The following is a 24858-nucleotide window of genomic DNA, read 5'->3' on the forward strand; positions in this document are numbered from 1 at the left end:
CTCTTGCACATCTATTTAAATCTCCTGGAAGAGCTGCTTGCTGCTTACAGGAAAGATGATGCAGGATGTGAAAGGGCTTTCTAGGGATGGGCAAGAAAATTTTTTTTAAAAAGAACAAGTCCCATCCCAAGGTCTTAAAGCTGATTTCAGGTTTTCCCCATCATCTCCTTTCTCCCTTCTGTCCTCATTAAATACCATGTGTGGGGTTATCGTGGGCTGCTTACTGCAGCAAGTCAGCTGGAACATTCAGACAGGGTTTTCTTGGCCTTACACCCCATCACTCCTCTGATTCTTCACTTACCAGAGCTGATCCTCCTGTCCCTGCATCCACCACAGTGAGGACACCACTGTCTCAGTGATGTTTTCCATGCTGTTGTCCTGATTGAAAATACAAGGAAAAGCCACTGACAAGAACATTTCCAGATAAATATCTCATTAATTTCAACCACAGGCAGCTGTGAGTCATTTCCCTTTGACTACACTCCTCTCTCTTTCTGTGACCAGAAATCGGATAGTGGAGGTCTGGTACTGTGTAAAATTCATAATTATTTTGAAGGGATATCAATAAATTGATAATTATTTTCAAAATTCTAAAAAATCCTTCATTTTCTCAAGAGATTTGCTTTTAGTTAATCACCTTTGCTCCTAGCACAGCTGTGGGATTTAATTAAGCCATTTTACTGCAAAACTGTTGGACTTCCTTTAAAGGCTCAAGCAGCAGGTTGGGCTTTCCTTGGACCACAGTTCTGCCTCCTGGTAAATTGTGCCTTTTTCTCCCAGAATAAAAGTGGCATGAGGAGATAACCCCTGGTTATCTGTAACCCCTGGTCACCTGCTCTACTGCCGCCTCAGTGCCCTGGTTGGGAGCACCAGGCTGGCTGCCTCGTGCCATTGGGATTTGGCAGCTCTGCTTTTCCCTTCCTTTCCTTCCCTTCCCAGCAGCTGGCTGGGCTCAGGCACGGCGTGGCTCGGAGCCTGATGGATCACAGACCCTGCAGCCTGAGCGCCAGCAGTGTCTCGCATGCCAGATGTTTCTCTTTTAGACACATTGCTGCTTTTTTTTTGTTTTCTTTTCCTGAAATAACAACAGCTTGACCAAGACCTAAACCCCCAGCTTCTAAAATCAAAGCCAGGGCTGTACCTCAGAGTGCAGACAGGCAAGGACACAGTCCTGGTGAGGTGGCACAGGGCTGGCCATGGTCACACATAGAGTGATGCAGTGGCATCATGTGACACAATCCATCACTGGAGCCTTTAGGCCTCTACTCAATATCTTTAAAAGCACAAAACCAAACAAAGATTCCCAGACTGCTGTTTAATCACTGCCTTAAAATGTGCTAGAAAAGAACATTTTCCATCAGCTTTCGTGGGATTTGGTTATACTTTTTCACTGGAAATGAATTCACAGCAGGACAGAGCCCTCAGCCGCCAACCTGGCTGCCACCATGTGGAGAGGCCTGTGGGGTCCTTCGGGGCTGTCAGGGCTGCTGTGGGAGCTCTGGTCAGGGTGCTCACACTTGGCCAACGATGGCATGGCTTCAGCTGAGAACAGCACTAAAATCAGGACTTCATTCAGACCCAAACCTCTTGCCAATTATTTTCCATCACTTTACTCACTGCTTGTTAGCCCTGGGTTCACCCTGGTGACTAATGATTGCTCTTGTCTGAATTCAGTGCATTTCTAGAGAATAACCAAACTTCAGGAGAAGCTTCCCATTTGTACTAACGAAGAGGAGGGAAAACGTGATGGTGGGGGAGGATAAACACTGTTGTCATGTCATCAATTTCCCTAATTCTCCTTGGGGGTGGTCTGTGACGCTGTGGGTACTCAAAGGATTTTAACCTGAATCATAGGAAAAAAAATTACCCAGACCCAACTCAGGCTGTGCTGGGACACCCTCCCAGCAAAGGAGTGGCCACAGATGGGTTTGTTTCATGCTGCATTTTAAGACATGGAGGAATGTAAAATATCCCACCCACCTGCTCCTCCACAGTCACCCCTCCAGCCACTGGCTGCCTTGAGGCCACACCACACCATGTCCCAGGAAAGGGAGGGTCCCCACACCAGGCTGGGCTCCCTGAGCACGGTGTCACCCCAAACCAGACCCCAAAACGCAAAGCAAAGAGCTGCAGGAAGCCAAGAGCTCTGTTTGGCCACCATGAAGACATTGGAGCCCATCAATGGACAGCAGGTGGCTTGTGGTGTGGCAATGTCACAGAGCCACCATGTCCCTGCTGATGGCAGCTCTCCCTCATCATCCCCATGATGAGCTGGCACAGCAGTAGGGGCAAAAATGGACCATTGCACCAAACTAACTTCCACATGGGACAGGGAGCAGGGTGCAGTCAGAGCCCCTGGGCAGCAGGGCAGGGAGAAGAGCAGGAGGAGAAGGAGGAGGAGGGGGAGGAAGGCCCGGGACCGCAGTGGCTGTGCTGGAGCTCGGGCGGGTTTCCTTGGCAGCCGCAAGCTCAGGGCACTCACCATACCTAAGTGAAGATTTTGTCACCATGGAAACATTGATGTCATCAGCTCTGCAGCAGCCTCAACCTTCGCTGCAACTTTTTTCTGCTTTTCTTCCCCCCCTGCTTTGGGGTTTTTATTTATTTATTTGAGAGTTTCTCACAGGAGATGACCCTGGTGCTGGGCCTGACAAAACATCCAGGGATGTCCTCTAGCCCAGACCCTCCTCATGTCATTTGGGGGTATTGGGGAGCCCCTCACTGCTAGCAGTGGGATGGGGCTGCATTTTGGAAACACCCATCAGGACCATGCTCTGCCCTCTGTGCACTGCCCCATTTTCCCTGTCCTCATAAATCAGCTGCATTTCCAAGAAAGGTCACTTGGAAGCTCTCAAATATGAAGGAGGTGACCTGGGCACTTGGCACTCTGGGGTCCTGCAGCTCTCACTGTGCAAGAACAAAATCTCACTGTCACAGGCACTAAGGCAGAGCCACCACCACTCACTCTCCTGTCAGGAGAAGCCAGACAGACCCCCAAAAGAGGGAATTCCACGTTTCATGAAGCATGGGATCCTGTGTGAGCATCCCATGGCCACGCAGTGCAGCTTTGCCCTCAGGGCTCGGGGAGGTTCCCCCGAGCTCTAGACCAAAAATCCCTGTGACAATGACACCCAGCACATTTTCACAAGAAAAGAGTTGTGAAGGAGCAGAACCTGGCATCTTTACCAGCTTGAGCAAGAGGACCCAGCCCCCTGCCAGCCTCCATTCCAGGGATGGATTTCATCCCGTTAGCCACATCCACAATTCCTCCAGAGCCTCCTTTAACTTATCAGTTAATAGTGGACTGTTGCAGAAGTCTGGGTCAGACTGTTCCAGCCAAAAATACTCTCTACCAAGTTCACTGCAATGTTGAAACAAGAATTTCACCTCAGTGAGGGCAGGAGCAATGCTGTGTCTGAGCTCAGCTGTCCCTGCTGCCCCTCACACAGCCCTTCCCCCGAGTCACAGGAAGGTTTGTTCCAGCTGTAGCTGGGGTTTTTATAAAGTTCTGATTTTTTTTTTTTTGTTACTATAATGGACAAATCCTGCTCCTACCCTAGGCCATTGTGCAGAGCAGAATCTCTTTTCCTTACCATGAAGGGGATATTGATGGGCCCCATCCAGGCACAGGGATGCTCCCCCAGCCCTGCCACTGCTCATCCCATTTGTCAGGCCTGGAGAGAACCACATGGAAGGGAGACAGCTGGTAAAACAGAGTCAGAGAACATAAAACCCTGGTCAACAGACAGGTTTACAATACCTTTTCTCTTTCATAAACAACAATCAACCACAGATTGTGTGTTTCTAACATTATGGCCCAAACTGAAATTTGAAGTGTTCTTGATGAATGTGTTTTTGCAACCTTCAGGGATCACACTCTGCCCCTCTGCAGCAGTAAATAACAAACCCAGCCCCAAGATCATAAAGCACCTGGCAAATGAGTCACTAACATTAATTATCCTTAATGCCATCATAATAGGTAAAATATAGAAAGAAAAGTGTCCCTAAGCCATGGTTTCAGTATTTCAATAGAAGGAGGTACAGCAATACCAAAGAAAGCAGCAAGGCTTCTATTAAAGTGAGACAGTCAGTGGGTCTCTGACCACATATTCAAAGCAAAGTTCACTTTTTAAAAGGACGTTTTCATAATTTAATGCAAAGGCAAGGATTTCATAGCAAAGGCTTATTTAAAAATGGGAGATTCTGGGTGGGAGAGCCTGCTATGATTTAAAAGTATCTCAGTATCTACTGTGAACAACTCAACTTCAAATGCATGCGGCATAAGAATTAAAGGATTAATGCTTGATATCCTATCCCAGCTGGAAGAAAAATTAACAAGAAACTGGTTACTATATCAATTGCCAGATCTGCAAAGCAAACTGGTGGATTTAGGTGCTGAGACCAATTTAATGGTCTGAACACAAACTGGGAGCTCTGTTCTACACAGAGCTCTGCTTGGATCTTTGTAGAGATTAGTAGGAAAAAGATATTTACATAACAAGGTTCATCCATGGCCAGCAGGTCTGTGAGGTTTGGATATGTATGTATTTTAAATCTGATAGGGCCCACTGGAACATTAGAAAGGTATTACAGTACTTGTTTTAGCTGGCTGGTGAAAAACATGAAAGCGAGATTACCTGGGGAAAAAAAAAAGCAGATATCAGGCTAGCAGGAAAAATACCAGCATGTTTGATGTTATTGGCAAAAAGGATATTCCATGATCTGTTATTAATAAAAATGGCTAATCTCAAATACTCACTTAAGCTTTTCCCTGTCAACAGAAATGAAAATGGAAAAAAAATGCATTGTAACCTCTACTTAAAAGAAATATTTTGATATATGTACTCCATTTAGTTGGAAAAACTCATTACAAATTCAAGAGGCAGCACTATTAGTGAGTGATGTGTTCTAATGGGCACAGCTGCTCTGTGTTGCAGGGGCTGGGAGAGGTCAGCACTGCCCTCAGCAGCACTTACTGCCCTACTGCTTACAGATGCTTGTAAAGTTTCAAGGATTAAAAACCCTTGTACACATGAGAGAGGAGGGTACTGCTGCTCCCAGCCAGCAGGGCAGTGGAAATCCCAAAGAAGGGAACAGGCCCAGCTGCTGCTGTTTTCCAGAGCCAGCAGGGCTGGGTGGAGCTGGCATCCCTGCTTTGCTTTTACCTCATTACTATTTGATTCCTATGCTGCATTTAAGGATTGCCAGTCCAGAGCCCCCCACTTTATTCCCAAAAGAGCTTTACCTGAACAGAGGCTTGATGGTCTCTGGGAAGCATCAGGAGTGTCAGAGACACTTCTTGTGCTCGGTGCTGGAGGCCTCAGAGACGGAGCCTCTCTAGGCCTTGGGGACCAGGCCAGGCCACAGCCCCAGGACAAGGCCCACCCGCTCTGGGGACAGGAGATCAGGACCCTGAACAAGGTGCAGATCATCCCCAGGGACACTGCAGATCCCCCACACCTGCCCAGTGCCACCATCTCCTACACCTCCCATGAGATCCCTCAGCCAGTACTGGGCAAGGAGCCTCAGGTCACCAGGGATGGGACTTGTGGATAACCTGGATCCCATGAACAAGACATCCCAAGCTCTTACCTGGTAAAAATCCCACCAGACAAAGCTTCAGCAGCTGTTTCAGCACTCCCCTACAAGCAAATCCATGCTGAATTCTGAAGATTTTAGGTATCTATTTCACTCTCTGAGCAACAAATAAGCTGAGCCCACACAGCCAGGAAACCGGAGGCAAAGGTACTTTGTGAGATCCATCTCTGTGTTTGGGCTTCTGAAACTCAAAAGGTAGCTGTGAGCAGTGGAAGCAGCAGTAGGAAGGCAGGACAACCACAGGCTTTTAATGAGGACAGGAGAAAATTGCTCCCAAAACTCAGCAGTACTGAGGCTTTGTGCTCTTTGGACTTGCATCAGAGCTGCTGCACGAGTTCAGGTTGAAAGGCGAGAGCTGCGGGTCAGACCAGCCCCTGGCATTCCCAGTCCCCGGGAAGGAGGGCTGCAGGCACCTCCCAGATGGAACCAGGCAGCTTCTGAACAGCTCCATTATCAGCAAACAGCAGCTGGGCACAAGCAGAAAAGCATCATTATCCAGGGAAACCAGCAGCCAGCCACGAGGCCCAGTGCTCTGCTGCAAAAAGCTCAGGAAATGCAGAGTGCAAGCTCTGACACAGCATCTCTATTACAGCACGTCTAATCCTCACCTTCTGTAGCCAACAGAGAAGCCTCACTCAGACACAATCCTGGGAGAGCCTCACCAGGCTGCTCTGTCACTGCCACAGGCCTGAGACCCTGGGCAGCTGCCCTGGCACAGCGGTGACTCCAGCCAAGCCCCATTTCACTTAACTCCACTCTCACCACCTCCAATCTCACTTTGTTCAGCCTGCTGCCATGGCAGGGGGAGATCCTGCTGTTTCAGGGGTCAGGAGCAGGGAGGAAGCACAAAGGAGGAGTTTCTTGCAGGCTGAGCAGAAAGCAGGAGCAGGGCAGGTGCTGAAGGGGGATCTCACACACTCCCATTCCCTGCTCACTCCAGGTCACCCACGTAGCATCTCAGCAAAGCTCTGTGGCTTCTCCAGGGCTGATAGTCCAGGTGAGGCTGCAGAACCCAAACATTGTCACCACTTCCCCCAAAGGCAGAGCCTGGGGAGCTCAGGGATGGGTCACTGTCCACAGCAGGAAGAGAAGCTGCATCTAACATTTGCCTTCATCTCACCAAGGCCTAAAATATCTCCTTCCTTGGGCCGTTTTTCAGTCCCTCACACAACATCCCAGGAATATTTCTGGCTCTTCTGGGTCCAGAAAGGTTTTGTGAAGTCCTTGCTGTTGCCAGGGCAGGACAGCCCACATGCAGTGGTGCCTGCTCATGGGGAAACACCCAAAAAGCCCAAAAGACTCAGATACAGCTGTCTGATTTCAGTGAAGGAAAAACAAATAAGGCAGGTTATTCTCTTTATCAAGGGCCATCCTGTGAGCACTTCTTAGCTTGGCTGGAAGCATGGTACAAACCCTTGTGTTTCTCCATGTCCTGAAGTCTCTTTTGTGGAACAGAACAGAAATACAGATAAAAGTGAGTACAGGAGCCAGGTAACACAGGTGATAAGGGCAGCTCTCAGAACACCTGCAGGAATTGGTTTCAAGTGGGGCCCATTTGTTTGAAAGCTGAAGCTCAGTAGCTGTGCAGACAATGGAGGCAGAGATGTGGAGCTCCAGCTGGGTCTCCTGCTGGCATCCAGCCCACACCCTGCAGGGCTTCACCCAGGACAGCAGGAGAACACAAACACAGCACATCCCTGCTTTTGGAGGCAGCCCTAAAACACACCTTAATGTACAAAAACCCCTCTCGAGCCTGGAGATGCCCCAGTGCTTCCCTCATTGCCTACATCACGCGACAGTGCAAGAACTCCCCACACCAGTGCAGCTCTTTTGATGGCCACTGCAAGGACCCCTTAAGCCTTCCAAGGACTGGGGACAGTGCACAAAACAGGCTTGGGGAGGGATGCAAAACAGGACATACAGAGCTCAGCTGTTCTCCTCCTTCTCCATGGTGGTTCCTGGAGCCTGGGGAGGGGTGGCAAACACCCTGGCTGCCTGCGGGTCCCCTGCTCTGGAGCCTGCACCTCCCAGAGCATCCCCACAGCACCGGCCAGCCAAAGGCTCCTTCCAAGAAAACACAAAGCACGCAGCTAAAAGATATTCACTTACAGTTTATTTTTGCCTGAAATTATTTCACATCTCTTTGTACACAGCTACAGAACAGTAGTAGTAAACCATTGGTAAAAGCAACAGTGCTAAGGAAAATGTTGGCATATTTTTTCTTCTTTTTTTTTTTTTCTTCTTCTTCTTCTTCCTTCCCAGACTTCATACAGTTTGGGATTTGAAGGGGGGAAAAAAACCTGACACACTACATGAGTTAAGACTCAATTTCTGTTTCATTATTTTAAAAAAAAAGAAAAAAAAAGAGAAAAACAACATCATTTGGGATGGGGTTGTCTACATAGCAACAAACTTAAAAAAAAGAAAACAACAAAAAAACCTGAACAAAAAAGCTTGGCTTTCCATTGAATAAGATTAAATATATATATATATTTATATAAAAAATTACATTGGCTGTATGTGAAACCTTGAGGTGCTGAAGAATAAAATAAAAGTGTTAAACAGAGGAAAAAACTTTTTTGTTTTGTTTTTGTTTGATTTTTTTAAAATAAGCAGCTCTGTACAATGAAGGCTCATTATGAAAAAAAAAGTCAACAGCATAGTTATAAAAGAAACCACAATTTTTAAAAAATCATCTTCTAAGCAACTGTGGAATTTGAAAAATGTAGCAGTCACATTTACAGACAGGTCAGAGCTATCGGATCAGCAACACCGCGATTTCCTCAGTCTCCCCAGAGGAACATGCAGAACAATGCGTGCACAGAACAGGGCAGGGAGGGGGGCACAGGACAGGGGAGGGAATGAGGGGAGGGGGAAAAAAAAAACAAACCAGAAAAAGCTGATGCACAAAGTGGAGGGAGAGCTTTTTTTCCTCATTTTGAAATATCGGACGTAAACAGAAAACAACGGAGGCCACTTGTAAAATCTACAGTTTGCAAACACCCCATTGGCAAAAGAAACGCCTTGTCCCCATCTCCCGTGTTTAAACCTGGCATGGCTTAAAAGACTAAAGAAAATTTTCAGACTTTGGAAGGAATTGTGACTTTTATTAATCCCTGCACCCCCTTCCCCAACAACCACACCCCCCTTGATAAAGATTTTCCTTCCTATTTGATAACATTTGAGGCATTTTGAAATCAAAAAGACAACGCGATGAATGTTGACAAAGAGGGAGTATAATACAGTTTGCATTACTAAAAGGCAATTCTTCAAGGAGGACATTTCCTTAAAAAAAAATAATAATAACAACAAGACAGCAAACTAGTTTATACAGTACTATACGCAAAAAAAGGGTAAAAGAATTAACAATTCATAAATAAAAGACAGGTCCCAGACCTGTTATTTGTGAACCATTTTCTTAAATAGGTGCATTATGTAAATCTTATGTACAACAAAATTACTTTGCATAACAACTGCAAGGACATGAGGGGAGGTGAAAATCATATTGGTTTTGGTTTTCTTCTCTTGAGATTTTTGAAGTTTGATTTTCTGGAGCAAAACTGGTGAAACAGGAGTTCTGGCTGGCTGGGTGCCAGCCAAGGAAACCCAGGTAAGTAAGGACAAAGGAATATATTTTTTTCTCCACACGGCATAAACACAAAGGCAAATAAAATCCACAAAGGTGTTTTTTTCCTCTTTATAATCCTCTTGCTGCTACAAAGTTCTTTTTTTTGTTTGTTTGTTTCCTTCCTTTTCAATTTAAATTATGTTGATTCTGAAATCACAAAGCTGAAAGAATCCAGTGGGGTCCAGGCTTGCCCCATCCTCCCAAAACACACAACTCCACTCTGCTACCCCACAACCACAACTCCTGCCACCAAGTCCCCAGACTCACTGCTCTACAGGAATTGGCCAAAAGTTATTTTCAGGTTTGTTTTAATCTGTCTGTTTTAAAAATCTCTTCCTTCTCACAAGAAGCAAAAGAGAAGAGTGGGAGGCAGGGAGAGTTCACCAGGCTTCGGTGTAGCGGACGTCCACCTCCTTTAGGTTGGGGAGTTTAGCCTGTGAGGGAGGAAAGGTCAGAATTAACAACGAGTTCAGGCCTCAGGTAAACAGTTCCTGTCAAATCTCTTGTGTGGGATCATTCCCTGTGCTTATCCAACAGAGCAGTGGTATCCAAATCTGGAGGAGGAATAGAGAAGGGAGGGCAGAAGGAACTTCCTGGGGAAGGAGAGCACCTTGCCTCACTGTTGTTGGTGATGATTGTGAAAAACCTCGTGTCCTGTGGCTTTTTGTGTGACAGCAAGCCTGGGACCTGTGCAGCTCTGAATATTGTACTTGTGTTTTCAATGTGGGCTCCCAAAAGAGGATGAAAGCACCTCCTCCTCTTGGCTAGGAAAGCAGAGCCCCACTGCTGGTGAGGATGACAGGCAGCCCAGGAGAGGTAAAGGGCAGACACAGCTCCCTGCCCTGGGAGCTCCTGTGTGGAAACAATCCCTGAAGGTACTCAATTCAGACGTCATATCCAAATCTGGAGGAGGGCTAAAGGGACAAAGCACCTCCCAGCAAACTGGGAGGGTTGATCTGTCAACCACCAACTGCAGAAAGAGGCGTGACACCCTGGGCCCAGTGCTGAGCTCAGCAGTGAGCTGGATGTGGGTGTGGCAAAGGAACAGGATGCCCAGCCTTACAGACGCATGGAACGAAGTCCCACCTGATCTAAAACCCCTGCACCAGCCACCAGGTCCAGATCAGACCTCCATCTTCATTTTTTAATGCAAATGCTTAGCAAAACATGTCTGTCCAACTTTCGCCATGAAAGTTTGCTGCACTCAAACTGCAGCAGAGAGAGACAAGTTCTTCCTTCAGCCTCCACACTGCTGATTTTACCCTCCATGTACTAACACCACTCAGGGAACATTAGCAACTTTTGGTGTCTTTGTGGTCTCCCTTCCACAACTCCACTGCTTTTGGCCATATAATTCCTGGATCACCCCACATGAGGCAGACAGGGATCAGTTGTTTGTTCCTACTCACTGATCCCCTTTCCATATTCCCTGACCATAACTGCATGGCTAATTCTCTCAAAACAAATAAACACATTTAATTAGGCCAGGGCATAATTGAGGACTTGGAAGTTTCTAGGAGTCATTATTACCTCACTCCTTGATTTATGTGCGCGCGTATTTTGATAAGAGCTATTCATAATCCTACAGACACTGCCAGCAAATAATTTTTCAGTTAGGCAATAATGACTTCAGTAGTGGGTGTTTATTTATTGTCTGGTTCAGCCTGCCTGGTACATATGTGGGTGTCTGTGTGTGTGCAAGCGTGTTTAGTGGGCTGGGGGATGGAGCTGAGAGGAAATGTCATCGCTGGCTTGTGCCCCAAATGCTCTGGCAGACCAACGTGAGAAGAAGGAAAGATCTGTATCAAAAATAGGTTCTTTGAAGTCTGAGCTGCTCTTAACAAACCTACAGCCATGTGCCCCAGGGAGAGAAACTATAACCTTTGAACACACACAAAGACCTAAAATAATGGCCACCAAGATAAATTTCAATGAAAGAGGTGAAAGGGGAAGAAGTGATGCCTGCCTGTTTTCTCAGCTTTCTGAATTCTCTGCAATCATCAGGACTTTGCTCACAGGCAATTTTGCTGTTTGCCCTGGCAAGTCACTTTCTTTTGTGGCTGCTAAGGACTATTAATGCCATACCAGAGCAGAGGGAACCAGTTAGGAAAATGTGAGTTTCAGTAAGAAGTGAGTGGCAAAGGGGCTCAGAAGCAGGGGTGGGACCAGGGGAGCCTTTCATGGATGCAATTTCAGAGCCCTGGGCCAAATACAGCATTGACCTTGATTGTTTGTAAATGCTTGAGGCCTGATACAAGCTCCATTGTGTGAACCCATCTGCAAGCCAGCTGTTAATTCCAAGGACTTCTTTGCATGTACAATTGTACACAAGTTTTAAAAACTTGATCTTGAAAACTCCATGCAAGCAGCATTGCAGCTGAGTCCCTGGGGGAGCCCTGGCTCCACAGCCAGAACCAAAGATAGATGTTTGCAGTGAATTTTGAAAGCAGAGCAGTTATAGGACTTGCTTCAAGTTCCAAACTCAACCCAAGGTTGTGACCTTTTAAGTAAACGTGGCCCAATCTGTTTCAACATCTAAGACAAGCAAATGTCAAGTTTCATCTTGAGTCCTTGGGTCTCTAAGGAAAGATTTTGGGAGATGCAGCTCACACACCATCAGAATGAAAGCAAAGTCCACGTGAAGTCATGAAAGCCAACACATTTCAGCTTTGAAACCACCCGGGACTACATCCTGGTTCTTTACACCACTTTGCCTAAGTGGTTATAAACTCACAGTAAAACCAGACATTACATGTCAAATTTCAGAACTGGGCATCTGTGCAGACATTTCTGCTCAGAGCCCATTTCCAGTCCTAGAGGTGTCAAGATAAATTTGCATCTTCCTTGATGCTTTCAGTTCTCACTTTGCTTTCCAAATCAAAGCTTGACAATACTGTTCACCCAAGTTACTTTTGGTCCTGTTAATAGTACAGGATATGGTGTGCACTAGATTGCACCCGTCTCTGTATCCTCATCAGAAACAATCAATTTATGAAACTTTTACTGATAAAGCCTTTACTGTTGATAGCATGGGCGAAAAGATTGAGCTGCTGATTCTATCTCATACTTCTCCATTCAGTATATTAAATGTTTCCTGGGTCCATTGAAACCAGCAACCTCACAATGCTGCTTTCATTATCCATTATATCCACAAAATAACCCACTTCACCCTCTTCAGATAACTTTCATGCTACCCATGCCACAGGGTCACTTCTCCCTACATCTCCTGCTACAGACCCTTCTCATCTTTAGAGGTGCAATTCACAAATACCTTGAGATCTTCATAGGTATCCGCTGAAAGTTTGGTGCTGTTCATATTTAAACTACACAGGCTCTTCATGGCTGAAACAGAAAACACACATATATTTATGATCATGCTGCATTTTCTTAAAATATCATGCTTGCAGTAGGCCAAAGCATAAACAAGACATGACTATGTGCAGCACTCCCAGGAAAAAGCTGAATAGCATAAAATATAGAAATACAAATGGATAAACAGCTGTTTGGGCCCTCATCCAGGAAAAAGTCCCTATTTAGGAAGGGCCATTAAGCATACGCTTAAGACTGCTGACTTCAAAGGAGTTCAGTCAACTTCTCATAATCTGTTTCCTGCACATTATTCTGAGTAGTGCCCGTTCTCAGTGCTCTGCGTGGTGCTCACAGGGGCCATGCTGATCTGGCAGTCCTCCCTCTCCTCCCCCCATTCCCATTTTAGGCTCCAGTACTTAGCAGAATAGTTTCCTAAGATGAGCCATAACTACTGGCCTGTCTGGCACGTCTGCATAGGATCAAGCCTGTTAAAGCAGCCCTCCAAACCCAGCAGAGAGGTTTGTAATGCACTGCTGGGAGCAGGAGGGAGGTTCACTCCAGCACACTGAGCTCCTCTCAGTGCTCAGGGAATCCTGCATGCCTCACTCTGCCTTGCCTTGTTTAAACCAAGAACAGGCAGAGTTTCACTTCCCCAAAAACAAAGGAACAAAAAGTGCCAGGAGGAGTAGGGAACCTGTTGCACAGAGAAGCTGCCAGGTGGCTTTGCAATCTTCACCTCCTGCAGAACAAAGGCAGGTCCCACCCACAGGGGATACCCATAGGAAGAAATCTGGAAATTCCCTGGGCAACAGGTGACCATGTGAGATGGGGACAGGAGCCATCAGTGAAGCCAGAGCCAAGTTTTAGAGTATCTAGAGGTTCTAGAGTAGCTCAGGAGGACGAAGCCCACACGAGGCCACCCAGTGCCATCAGGCTCAGGTCACCATCCCACAGCTGGACAGCTGCAGGACTGGGCAGTGAGGAGGGGAGACCAAACCCAAACACAGCCACAGCCTGTCCTAAACCCCTGCAGAAGCAGCGCTGTAGCACTGAGAGATCCACTCCCTGCCCAAACCCACATGAGCTCCTCAGAAGCTACCCAAGTGTCCCACAGAGCCCCTGTTTGTCACTCACAGCTCAGTGCCAGCAGCCCAGCGTCCGTCACGGGGGTCTCACACAGGTTGAGCACTTGCAGCATGGTGAGGTGCTCGGACAGGAGCCGCAGCCCCGCGTCGCCGAACTGGGGGCACAAACACAGCTGGGTCAGACATGAACTGGGGTACAGACACAGCTGGGTCAGGCATGAACTGGGGCACAAACACAGCTGGGTCAGACATGAACTGGGGCACAAACACAGCTGGGTCAGGCATGAACTGGGGCACAAACACAGCTGGGTCAGACATGAACTGGGGTACAGACACAGCTGGGTCAGGCATGAACTGGGGCACAAACACAGCTGGGTCAGGCATGAACTGAGGCACCCACCCCTCTGCAAGAACCTCAGTGCAAACAGGGCTGTGGAAATGGAGCTTGGCCAAGCCCTCCATCGCTCACTGCCATCGCCAATGACAGCAGAGAAAGCAAAGAGTTTTATCTACAACAAGGCTGGTGAGGGGCTTGGAACACAAGCCCTGTGAGGAACGTTTGAAGGAGCTGGGGCTGTTTAGCCTGGAGTAGAGGAGGCTTAAAGGTGACCTTATTGCTCTCCACACCTTCCTGAAGGGACGTTGCAGACAGGTGGGGTCAGTCCCTGACAGAACCAGAGGACACAGTCTCCAGCTATGTCAGGGAAGGTATAGGTTGGATATTAGGAAGAAATTTTTCACCAAAAGAATAATAAAGTCCTGGAATGCTCTTCCCAGGGAGGTGGTAGAATCACCATCTCTGGATGTGTTTAAAAAAGCCTGGACATGACACTTGGTGCTAGAGTCTGAGGTGTTAAAGCATAGGTTGGGCTTGATGATCTTAGAGGTCTTTTCCAACCTCATTATTCCCATTATGTGATTCTGTGATCTCTGTCTCACAGGCAGGGAACAGAGAAATGCAGTGACTTGTGTGCACTTAACCACAGGCCATCTCTTAATTAGACTGGTGCCTTTGAAGCCTGGACTTTGTATAAGTGGGCTCCCACCCAGGCTATACACGATGGTTATGGCAGCCTCAGCCAGTTCCCAACCACATCACACAAAAAAAAGCACAGTGCAAGTGGTATTAATTAGCTATTTTGGTCTCAAGAACAATGCACTATTGATTGGTAATTGTTCTATTGACCCACTTGGTTTCTGCTGTTTCTAGATTAATGGAAACCAGGATATCGCAAAATAAAATGGAATCTAAACCCTTTTCTTTTCCTTTTTAATAAAAAAAAACCTTCACAAAAAGCAGGCTCTTTGTTCAGTAAAATCAAACTAATTCTGAACAAAAAGCATCAAAATTTCTCAGATGGAAAAGTTACATTGTTAAGACAAATCTGGAGGACATACAAACAGTTAAAACAAGCAAGCAATCAGTTTCTACTTCATATTCCCCATAAAAAAAGAAAAGGGATATTTCTGGGATACAAAGTAGTTAAGAAAACAAAACAAAATATTTACATGACATTTCAGTAAAAAAATGCTGCTTTCTGTGGTTGCACTGACAATAATTGCATTTTCAGTGAGCACTATAAATAGGTGCTAACAGAAAATGGGGAAAACCTATTCAGTGGAGAACCTCAGAGAGCAAAACCAGCAGGGAAACATAGAAGAAAAAAATTAATTTTAGAAGTTCCTTCAGTCAACAGCTGAGTAATTTGTTCAGTTAACTTGGGGTTTTTTTGCTTAGAAAATAATCACATTCTCATTATAATTTCCTTCTACTTATTCATTATCTGAGTTTCTTTTGGTTGCTATTGGGTTGATCAGCTTTCAAGCAATTCACTGCCTAAACTGCAGACTGTGCTTTGCTTGACCATGTGAGCTGCAGCATCATTTTTTCATCCTAACTGGGTGAAAGCAGAAGCATTTCCCACATGAACAGTGGCACAGGTTCTACTCAGCACACAGTAGCAACCATGCCAAAATGGAACATTCCATTTTGTTCCAATGGACATTCCATTTGTTCCACTGGAACCCAAGACAGCAGCAACAATTTATAATTAAAAATAAAGCAAAAATTAAAAATCTGAGGAAAAAAAGTGGTGAAGAGAAAAAAAAAATCAGCTGCCAAGATGAGCTAAACCACAGGAAGGCCCTGTAAAAATAGCAGGAGGACAAAGTCATCTAAGCAAGCCTCTACACACACTCTTCTTGTGCTGACGTAGTGTGGAATTTCAGAATTAGTCAGCACTGGTTCCTGCCCTGAGCCTCAGCTGCAGAGCACTCACCTGAGTTGACCACAGGTTCAGCTGCTTGAGCGAAGGCAGTTTGATGAGGTGCTCAGCACAAGCACTTGTCACATTGGTGAAGGCCAGGCTGAGGTTTTCCAGATTGCCAAAAGAGCCCGAGCTCAGCAGGCGGGCCAGGTCTGCGTCCTGGAAGAGGACAGGGATTGGTGAGGGAGGCTGTGGGTGCCCAGCCTGAAGTGTCACCGATACCGGTAACCAGAGCGAGTTGCACAACTGCTCCACTTGTTTACAGTAACAGAGAACCACACAGAGCAGTTTCTGTTTGTTTGGCAAGCAGCTGGGCTCTTGTGGCAGCGTTGCTTCACACACCCTGGGAAAAATCTGTCCAAACATTAGGACAAAAATGTCCTTTGCGTGTGTATCCTTGTGAGACACAAAGGCCTCAGTGTCAGAGCAAATGCTGAAGATGGGTTTTTAAACATCATGAAGGTTTAACCACGAGGTCCAGGTCCCACCCGTGCTCAGAACCATTACCTGGCCTCAGTGAAGTTAGTCTGGGTTTGCACCAGGCTTAAATGCAATAGTGCTGGGTCTCTTTGAGACTTCCATGACTAAAAGCCAGAACTGGACATTGAGAAGTTTGCCTTTGTAATGCAAAACTCTGTCCCCAGAGCTGCCATTCCAAATCTGAGCAGCACTATAAATGCGACAGCCTGCTGCTGGTGCTGGAAACTGCTGCACAGACCCAAGAGCAGAAATGTGCCCTAGCTGTGTAAACTCCAGTTGTGTTGACAGAGCAAGTGCAATGGCTCCCCACTAACTGCCCAAAACCACTGTGCCACATGGCAAACATAAATCAAGTGTTTAAATATGGAAAGACAAAGGTGTTTTTCTATTGACATGATTAACTTACTGTGGACTTGGATGGCAGTGTTAACCTTGTGGGGCCACCTTTTCTTTGCTGTAAAAGAGAAGATATTTTGGTCAAACAAGCTGCCATTCTGCATTTCAGACTCACTGAAGTACAGCAAGCTCCTCACTAATGCTAACCCTGCTCCCATTTCAAAGCATCCTGCCAGCCCTTCCACCTCATCCCTGCTTCCCCTGCCCAGAGCGAGCCTCTTGTGTCCCTGGGGACATCCCCTAACCACAGCTGAGTGGGTCTTCATGCCCTTTGTCTGCTTCAGCCTGCCAGCATTTGGCTACTTTCACTTTAAAGGAAACAGCTTTAAAATGCAGGGCAAAGTGAGCAAAGGGTTTAAGATGGCCCAGCTGATAAAATAATTTGCTTGACTTCAAAAAAAAGCATCTACTTTTCAGGCTGGGAGAAGGGGTTAAAGACAAATATAAATGTGCAAGAGGGAAGAGGAAGTTTGTGGGTATGTTTGCCTAGGTGAAAAAGTGCTCATGCGAGCAGGCCCATTTTAAATCTGTAGGGCCTCTCTTTAAAACCAGGAAGAATCTTTTTCTGTGGGCTCTAGCTCTGAGAACTAGACCTAAAGACCATCTCAGTGAAATGCTGTGAATGCCAGAGCATTCAGAAATGCTGGCCAGCACCAGAACCATTTGCTACTCATATGTCAAAAGGTGGCAGAATTTGACAAGCTGACTTGTAAGATCTTGAGACAGCAGGGTTTCACCTTTATTCCTTCACAGGGATCCTAAGCAGGTTATTGGATATCATTCATAAACATAGTATGGGATTAGTCACGTCAGTAAATATCACACAGTATATATATTCACAGTGAAACCCTCTGGGGACTGCTCCCATCCTGTTGTTAACTGGGAATTTCACACCCTGCTTGTCTTTCTTTTGTACCTCCATTTGTGGAGAGCACAGAGCCCAGTGTGCTATGGCAATGTGTGCAGGGTGACATACCAGCTCCTTTAACTCCCTCTGCCTCTCACACAGCTGTTCATACATTCTCTTTCCCACGTCTGTGCTTTCCAGGGTGGAGATGATCTGGAGCTGGGTGTCATTATTGTCAATGATGTTGTATTCCAGCATCAAACACAAAATCTAGCAGCAGAACAAAAGGAGAGTGGTCAGTGCAGGGGCTTTCATTCAATTTCTTTCAAATATCCCAATTACACTGGGCATGGCAGTTTAAATTCCTGGCTAAGTTTTCAGAGCATGCAATAAGGAGGTTAGATGTGAGGATATCATAGCAATATTTGTGCCACTTCTAACACACAAAATTAATTTTTTATTTGTAAAGAATGAAGTGTAACCTCCAAAAGCCAGCCTGTCTATCCTGCTCCCCATTAGTGCTCATTCCTTCTGAGACATGCAATTATTTGCCTCAGAGCTGTGAGATGGCTCCATGCCACAGCCCTCTCCAGAACAGGTACAATCCATCCAGCATTTCCCAGGTCCAGGGGCTGGGCTGGGCATTGGCAGAGCTGGGACACTGCACACCAACCTTAGGGATTTTCCATCCCTAAGTGCTGGGGTTTCTGTGCAAGCAGAACACGTGTGAGTTGCACCCAGCCCACGAGGTAGGATGGGTGAAGGGCACAGAGGCTCCAAGAGAAGCTGCTGGGAGCTCTCTGCTGTGGCCAGGACATCCCCACCTCACTGGGAACACCCCCAGCTCACCCTGGGCTAGAGACTGCCAGGACCAAGGCAGATCACAAGGGATGAGCCCAGTGGGTCACAAGATTTAGGACACAAGCTGTCTCTCCACACTGCTTTTCCTTTTCAGCTAAGTATCATGCCATTGCAATTAAAATGCAAAGCTTTTATTCCCTCCACAATTTCAATTATTTTTAATGAAGAAAAAAAAAATCCAGCAACATTATATTCAAATGCATGCAGCATGCTCCTTTATTTACTGGATTAAATTAGCATGCAAAAATCTAAGTCAATGAAAAACTAACTCTTTCCATCTATTTATCCACTCTCTTTCTGCTGATAATGACATTTATCAAGAAACTCCTCTTATGAAGCCCAGAAATATATATATAAACTATTAGCACAACAAAAACAACAAATCATAAGCATAAAAAAGGTGTATTAATGCAAGCAAATAAGGTTTTATAAAGGGACTTCCTGTGCACTGCTCATTTTGCAGGTGGCAAGACAAGAATCAGGCATTTCATCATGGAAAAGCCTTGTGGTTGTGAATTGTGATCTCTCACCACAGCCTACAGCACCATGGCCATTTATTTCCCATCCTAACCTCTGCAGCTGCATTACAGCAAACAACTTCTTTCTCCAAAAATTCATGCACCCACCTTCCATTTAATTCACACTCATATCTACAGAACAACAATATTCTGTTCCCCTTAATTCAGAGAACAACAACCAGCCATTGGTGTTTGACAAAACACAAACCTGACCCCTGCTAGAGCCAGTTCTGGCAAAGGCACTGGGAACTTGAACACTGCTCATGACCACACATTTTTAGGGCTTACCTCTACCATCGTCTGGTTACCCCTCAAAGCCAGCAGCATGCAAGGTCCCAATTTATTTTCAGCCAGTGAAAGCAGGAATTTCTTTGTTTTATAACAGGATCCCATTAAAATATGAACCTATGCAAGAAACAGAGGTAAAATTAGGGGTGTAGGCCTAAGAAACACATATACCTCTGGAAGGAATATTGTTAAGCAGTCAAAAAGTGTTAAATATTTGCAATAAACCTAAAGGAATCTTTACAGTCAGGGTTGCAGAGTCTCAACAGCTTTGCTGCTGAATAGAAGTGACTTTTCAGAGAAGGTGATGTCCATGAGATCTGAGGGAGTGGGAAGTTTTACTCCATAAAGGAGCCCAGCTGACAGCCTGACAGAGGCTGCCCAGAACCATCAGAGCAGCTGTGCAATTGCCCCCATTCCCAGTAACCCGATGACCCCAGCCCCGGGGGAAGCACCGGGGGTTTTGCTCTCCATCTGTTTGCGCTTGGGTTTCTCTGGAAATGCCAGCTGGGGAGCAGGGGCTCTGTGGGATGGGTGTCTAGGTAAAAGGCAGGGCTGCTGGCAATCTGCTGGCCCTGGAAAAGGGCAGCTGACAGACCAATTCACCTGTTCAGGACAAACAGGACCTGACTGGGGAAGGAAGGAAGGGCTGCTTTAAGAAAATCCAGCAGTCCTGAGCACTAAGTCAGAGATGACTTCATGAGTTTTCATGCTCTTATCCTGCTTTCTCTTTTGCTCGGTTTTCCCTGAAAGGAAAGGACTGCTGAGAACATGTCCTGAGTGGCACTCCTTCGAGTCCTTGAGCTGACAAAACTGCTGTGCAGACTCTCTGAAAGCTCCAGAAAGCACCGTGTGATATCACATAGTAACGCCTATGGCGGAAACGCAAAGCCACTTGTACAAATCAAATATGTCTCTTCTCAGAAAATAAGTTGGTCATATTATTTCCAATGAAAATCCCTTAGAGATTAAATGCTGGGCTCATAGAAGAAAGTCTTATTTCATAACCCAGATGGCTGATTCACCATTTGCTGCAGAGCACTACATGTGAATTTGCATATTCCAACAGCCTAGGCAGGAAGAGCTCCATTATGTGGACTCAACATCAGCACTACCCTACAATAACCTTGTAAATGCATTCTGTAGCCCCCCTGGCTCATGGCATTGCCTGCACTATGTTCAATACTGCTAAAATACCACAACCATGCCATGATGAGGTCAATTCTATGTGAATCATGGCTTCATTATCAGCAAGCTCTTTAGAAAAACAGAAAATCTTTTTTTCCTTAAGCATCCATCAGCTCAGGTGGCCTTTAAAAATGTGAACCTCCAAGCCAAAAGAGATTTCATTTCATGCAGTTTTCATTAAGTGTTTTTAGAGGTTTTCTTGAGAAATGGAAAATACTGACACTGACAGTAAAGTAACATTAGGTGCATCTCAGAACAGGGTGTTTTTCCAGCTTTATGGTTAGTCGTTAGCAGCTCTTTAAGTATTTATCAACATCCTTGCAAAGGGCACAGAGTGCTGCATATTAATGTGTGTTAGCATTGTGCTTTCTCATGCACGCCATCTCCTGATGCTCATAAATATCCTGAATGGCTCTCAGGAGAAATGATACAGTTCTGAAGAAATTTTCTTTTCAAAGATAAAAGACAGATGAACAGTGAAGAGGGGTGAAACCTTTTGTAAACACTCTTCTTCCATTATCAGTTTCAGAGGTAACTGATCCATCTGAATTTCAGGGTATAGACAGACACTGATGTTCTGTATGTCCCAAAATGTTCAGCATGTGGGGGATGCACAAAGTGCAGAAAGTCACTTCACAAAGCCAACTTCAACAAATGTTTTCCCCCTTACCAGGAAAAGGCAGTAATATAATTTCCATCTTACTTGGTGTATGGAGAATTCATACAGAGAGTGGCTTGACCCAGGCTGCACAGGAAGACAGTGATGTGCTTAAATCACATCACTGATTAAAACCTGTTATTTTCTGTCTAGCCTTTCGCAGAGTTACAAAAGAAATAACTGCTGGAAATGGAATGCTGGTTTCTAATTACACCTCTTCACAACAATGTAGAGACACTGGTAACACCTTTTTATATCTATCCATCCATCCATCCCTTGATTAAACGAATGTAACTGTTGGTTTTAAATTCCAGGGTAGCCTACAAATGTAAACTATAGGTGTAGATGTACAGAACAGTCTGTCTCCCAGTTTTTCATGTTCCCTGGGAGAGTTTTTTATACAGACAGATATTTATAAGTACAGAAATACATACACATGCACAAGCATGGTTTGTGTATTACATTATCAGTGAGAAAACATGCCACGGTTCAAAACGAGAACTGTAATGTGCTAATAACCAAACTGTAACTGCAAGGGAGGTCAATGGATTTGGTGGCAGAAAGATCTGGAATTTCTGGAACACTCACGGTTAACAAAATAGTGGTTTTGATAATTTATTTTTTGACAAAAACAAGTAAATCCTGTTACTGCTGACTAGACATTAGTTACTTATTGCAAAGTTTGTAAACTCCCATCGCTGCAGACACCTACCATGCTGGCAAAGAGCTCTCCATCATCATCACAGGCCACTCCCCCAGGGCTGTAGAGCTGGAACCAGCCGTCCTTGCCAGCCCTCACACTCAGCAAACACGAGTGCACCTGCCAAGAAATGAACACATTGGGAAGGTTACAGCTCCTGCCAATAACCACCAGCATCCCCCACACTGGGCCAAAAGGAACTGCAGAACCAGGGACTGCTGGAAATCCCATGGTTAATATTCCAATCTGCAGAGCTGCAGGCCAGTTTCCCCTCTCAGAATCCATTTTTTCAGTATAACCAAGAGGGAAGCTGCACCATCCCTTATTGCATGGCCCTTTACACAAATCAAACACAAAATGGCTCTAATCTAGAACAGCTCCTTTCACTTGGAAAAAAACATCACCAAAAATCCAAACAGAAAAACCCCACAGATTTCCCAGCTTCTGTCATTTTCCCCCTGTCCTCCCAGCATGTGTCTATACATCCGATGTGATCTGCATACCAAATGTGGTGGCTGATGCCTTGCTCATTCCAATAATTAACAATTCTTGTTACTCCTGCTCTAATAAAATTCAACCAGAGTCAGGGTGAAGGAAATCCACAGGGAAAACTCAACAGGGATACAGAGCACGGAAGCTGCACTGGAAAACTGGCACTAGTGAGCAACCATTAGTCTAAATTTGGCCCACTGTAGAGATTACTATATTTAGTCCCACAATTTAATAGAGAAGTCATAATTAAGCTTTATTTTTTCCTTTTCTTTTTTCCCCCCTTCACTTGAAGAAACAGATGTTCCATTTCAATTTTTGAGAGGTGTGGGGGGAGGTAAATTCTTTCCTTTGGGCACAGAACTCTGGAGACAGATGAAATCCTGGTGCCATTCTAGGTCTCTTCTGGCAAGGGTAACTAAAGAGCTAAACCCATGGAGATGAGGAGTCCTGGGCAGTGATGATACAGCTTCACCCACAGTTTGAGGGAGCTTTCCTGCCTTCGTGCCAAAATCAAGAATCACCGTGGATGAGAGGTTCCCTGTGACTCAGCCAAAGCTGATGATGCTGAGCAGGCTCTGAGTGCAGCTCTGAGGCACCACGAGGCTGCAGCAACACTCCCACCCCCTTCCTGCTGCCAATTCATGAGAATTGCAGGCATTTGCACACAACAGAGCTGAAACACAGCTACACAAAATCTCTTCTTTTGTAAGCTGTGTTGACCCATGGATTTTGCTTCCTTTTTTTTGTGTACAGAAGATGAAAAGCTCTGATTAATCCCACAGAAAAATCTTTCTGGTTGCAGTTTAGAACAAGGACATCAAATGAGGCCAGACAAGGAGGTGACAACACATAAACCTTACACATAAACCACCCTGAGAGGCCACTACTGCTCAGAGACCTAGGCAGAGTAAAACCACACTGTGTTTTGGAACAAGCTACTTAAGGAGAGATCTGAACAAGTGCAGTTGCAATCCCTCCAGCTAATGCTCTGTGTAAACTGCCAACAAACTCACTTCTTGCCTCGGGTCCTCTGCAAATCTCTGAATCACATATTTCAGCTCCCTGAAAAAAATAAGAGTGAGAAGGACAAGAATAAGCAGTTGCTGGTTGCAGTATTTGCACAAGTATCACTTTGCTCTTGAACAACACCTAAATTATATATATTAATGCAATTTAGAGAGAAACAAGTTGAACTCCTTCCACAGAAAGGAAATATGATGCCTAAAAGTTATTACCAAGGACAGGGTCTGCTCACAATAGCCTAGAAAATGTTTCTGAGATGTGCACTGACAAACTCCTATCAGCACCCAGTGGCTTTAGTCCTTGGGCTCCTGCTAGCACAATAAATTACAAAGAGAACTTTTTATTGCTAACAGAACATGCCTACAGCCCTTCACAGATAAAAGCCATTACAGACACAATACTGAATAATGCATCACTGCTATTATTGACTAATACAAGAATTTATTCAATAAAACAAAGGAGCCCCAGAAACTTACTTTGTGAATTTCTCATGTGCAAGAGCCCTGAAATGGAAAACAGAAGAGTATGAGCATCTGAGAGAAAGGAGAAGGGGAGGAAAAAAAGACCCCAAAAAAACCAAACAAGCACTTTTCAGTTCTTTCCAGATAATAAAAGGACTTGCTAAGCAACTGCAGCAAATAAGACAAAAAAAAAAGTTTCAAAAAATCAGATAAAGCCTCTTTCATTAACCTAGAGGGGAAAATTACTTGGAACAAAACTTGTAGCTTTTCTTGAGTCTGTCTTAGACAAGGCTCTGACTAATATCAGTGGGAGCTTTGGGTCAGAAGAAAGTAAAAGACTTACAGTACCATTATATAATTACAGGGTTTTGCCTACCTCCAAGAGCCAGGTGTATTCCTTAATTGCAAGGCAATTAGGCTATGGTCGCAGCTAATTAGCATCATACATCAGTAAAGCAATTAATGGCCATTTTGTGAAGTGCCTTGGATCATGGTATGGTTTACAGCTCCCCCAAGACTCAGGTTAGACTTAGGTAATGATGTCTCTGTTACCCATCTCCAAGCTCTCACTGTAGCCCAGGTAACCTGGCATGGAGGATTAGACCTCTGTGATTCAAGACATCAGGTCATCAGGGGATGTGATAAGCCAGCAAATTGTACAATTACAGGTTGTAATTTTTGTCCATGGAGGTCTGCACTTTATAAACACCACTGCTCATTAATAGGTTACCAGGGGAGCTGGGCTGATCTGTAGGGCAGCTCCTTCATTGAATGCAAAATCCAAATGACAGGAGTCTGTGACGCCAGCGAAGCTTCCTCCCCCACTGAATCTCTCACTCTGCTCTCCTCCTCACCAGCTTTCCTCCCTTCCTGTCTGCCTGGCTCTAGTTAACCAGATTTCTGTTCAGGATCATCTGAGAGAAATGGGGAAGGAAGCTGAACGTGGGGAGGTCTTCACATCCCTCTGCATCAGCCAAAATCAGCTTCAGTTTCTAAATCAATGCTAGAGGCACAAAGCTCCTGCTGCCACCCCTTTTCACTTGACGCATATTTCACCACAAA

At 45.4% G+C, this 24858-nt stretch overlaps 1 protein-coding gene across 1 annotated transcript in view; it reads right to left on the reverse strand.

Annotated features, from left to right (window-relative positions):
- Positions 1 to 7784: 7784 nt before the first annotated feature.
- Positions 7785 to 24858, reverse strand: part of CMIP (c-Maf inducing protein) — a 130326-nt gene continuing 113252 nt past the window's right edge. The window contains exons 12-21 of the mRNA XM_074550810.1: positions 23812 to 23838; positions 23326 to 23374; positions 21833 to 21940; positions 19278 to 19394; positions 17740 to 17880; positions 16774 to 16821; positions 15900 to 16046; positions 13670 to 13775; positions 12498 to 12568; positions 7785 to 9660 (exon numbers count right to left, since the gene is read on the reverse strand). Of these exons, the coding sequence (XP_074406911.1) occupies positions 9607 to 9660; positions 12498 to 12568; positions 13670 to 13775; positions 15900 to 16046; positions 16774 to 16821; positions 17740 to 17880; positions 19278 to 19394; positions 21833 to 21940; positions 23326 to 23374; positions 23812 to 23838 (868 nt within the window). The 3' untranslated portion in view covers positions 7785 to 9606. The remainder of the gene's footprint in view (positions 9661 to 12497; positions 12569 to 13669; positions 13776 to 15899; positions 16047 to 16773; positions 16822 to 17739; positions 17881 to 19277; positions 19395 to 21832; positions 21941 to 23325; positions 23375 to 23811; positions 23839 to 24858) is intronic.

This window comes from Zonotrichia albicollis, chromosome 13, assembly GCF_047830755.1.
Source record: "Zonotrichia albicollis isolate bZonAlb1 chromosome 13, bZonAlb1.hap1, whole genome shotgun sequence".
NCBI lineage: Eukaryota > Metazoa > Chordata > Aves > Passeriformes > Passerellidae > Zonotrichia > Zonotrichia albicollis.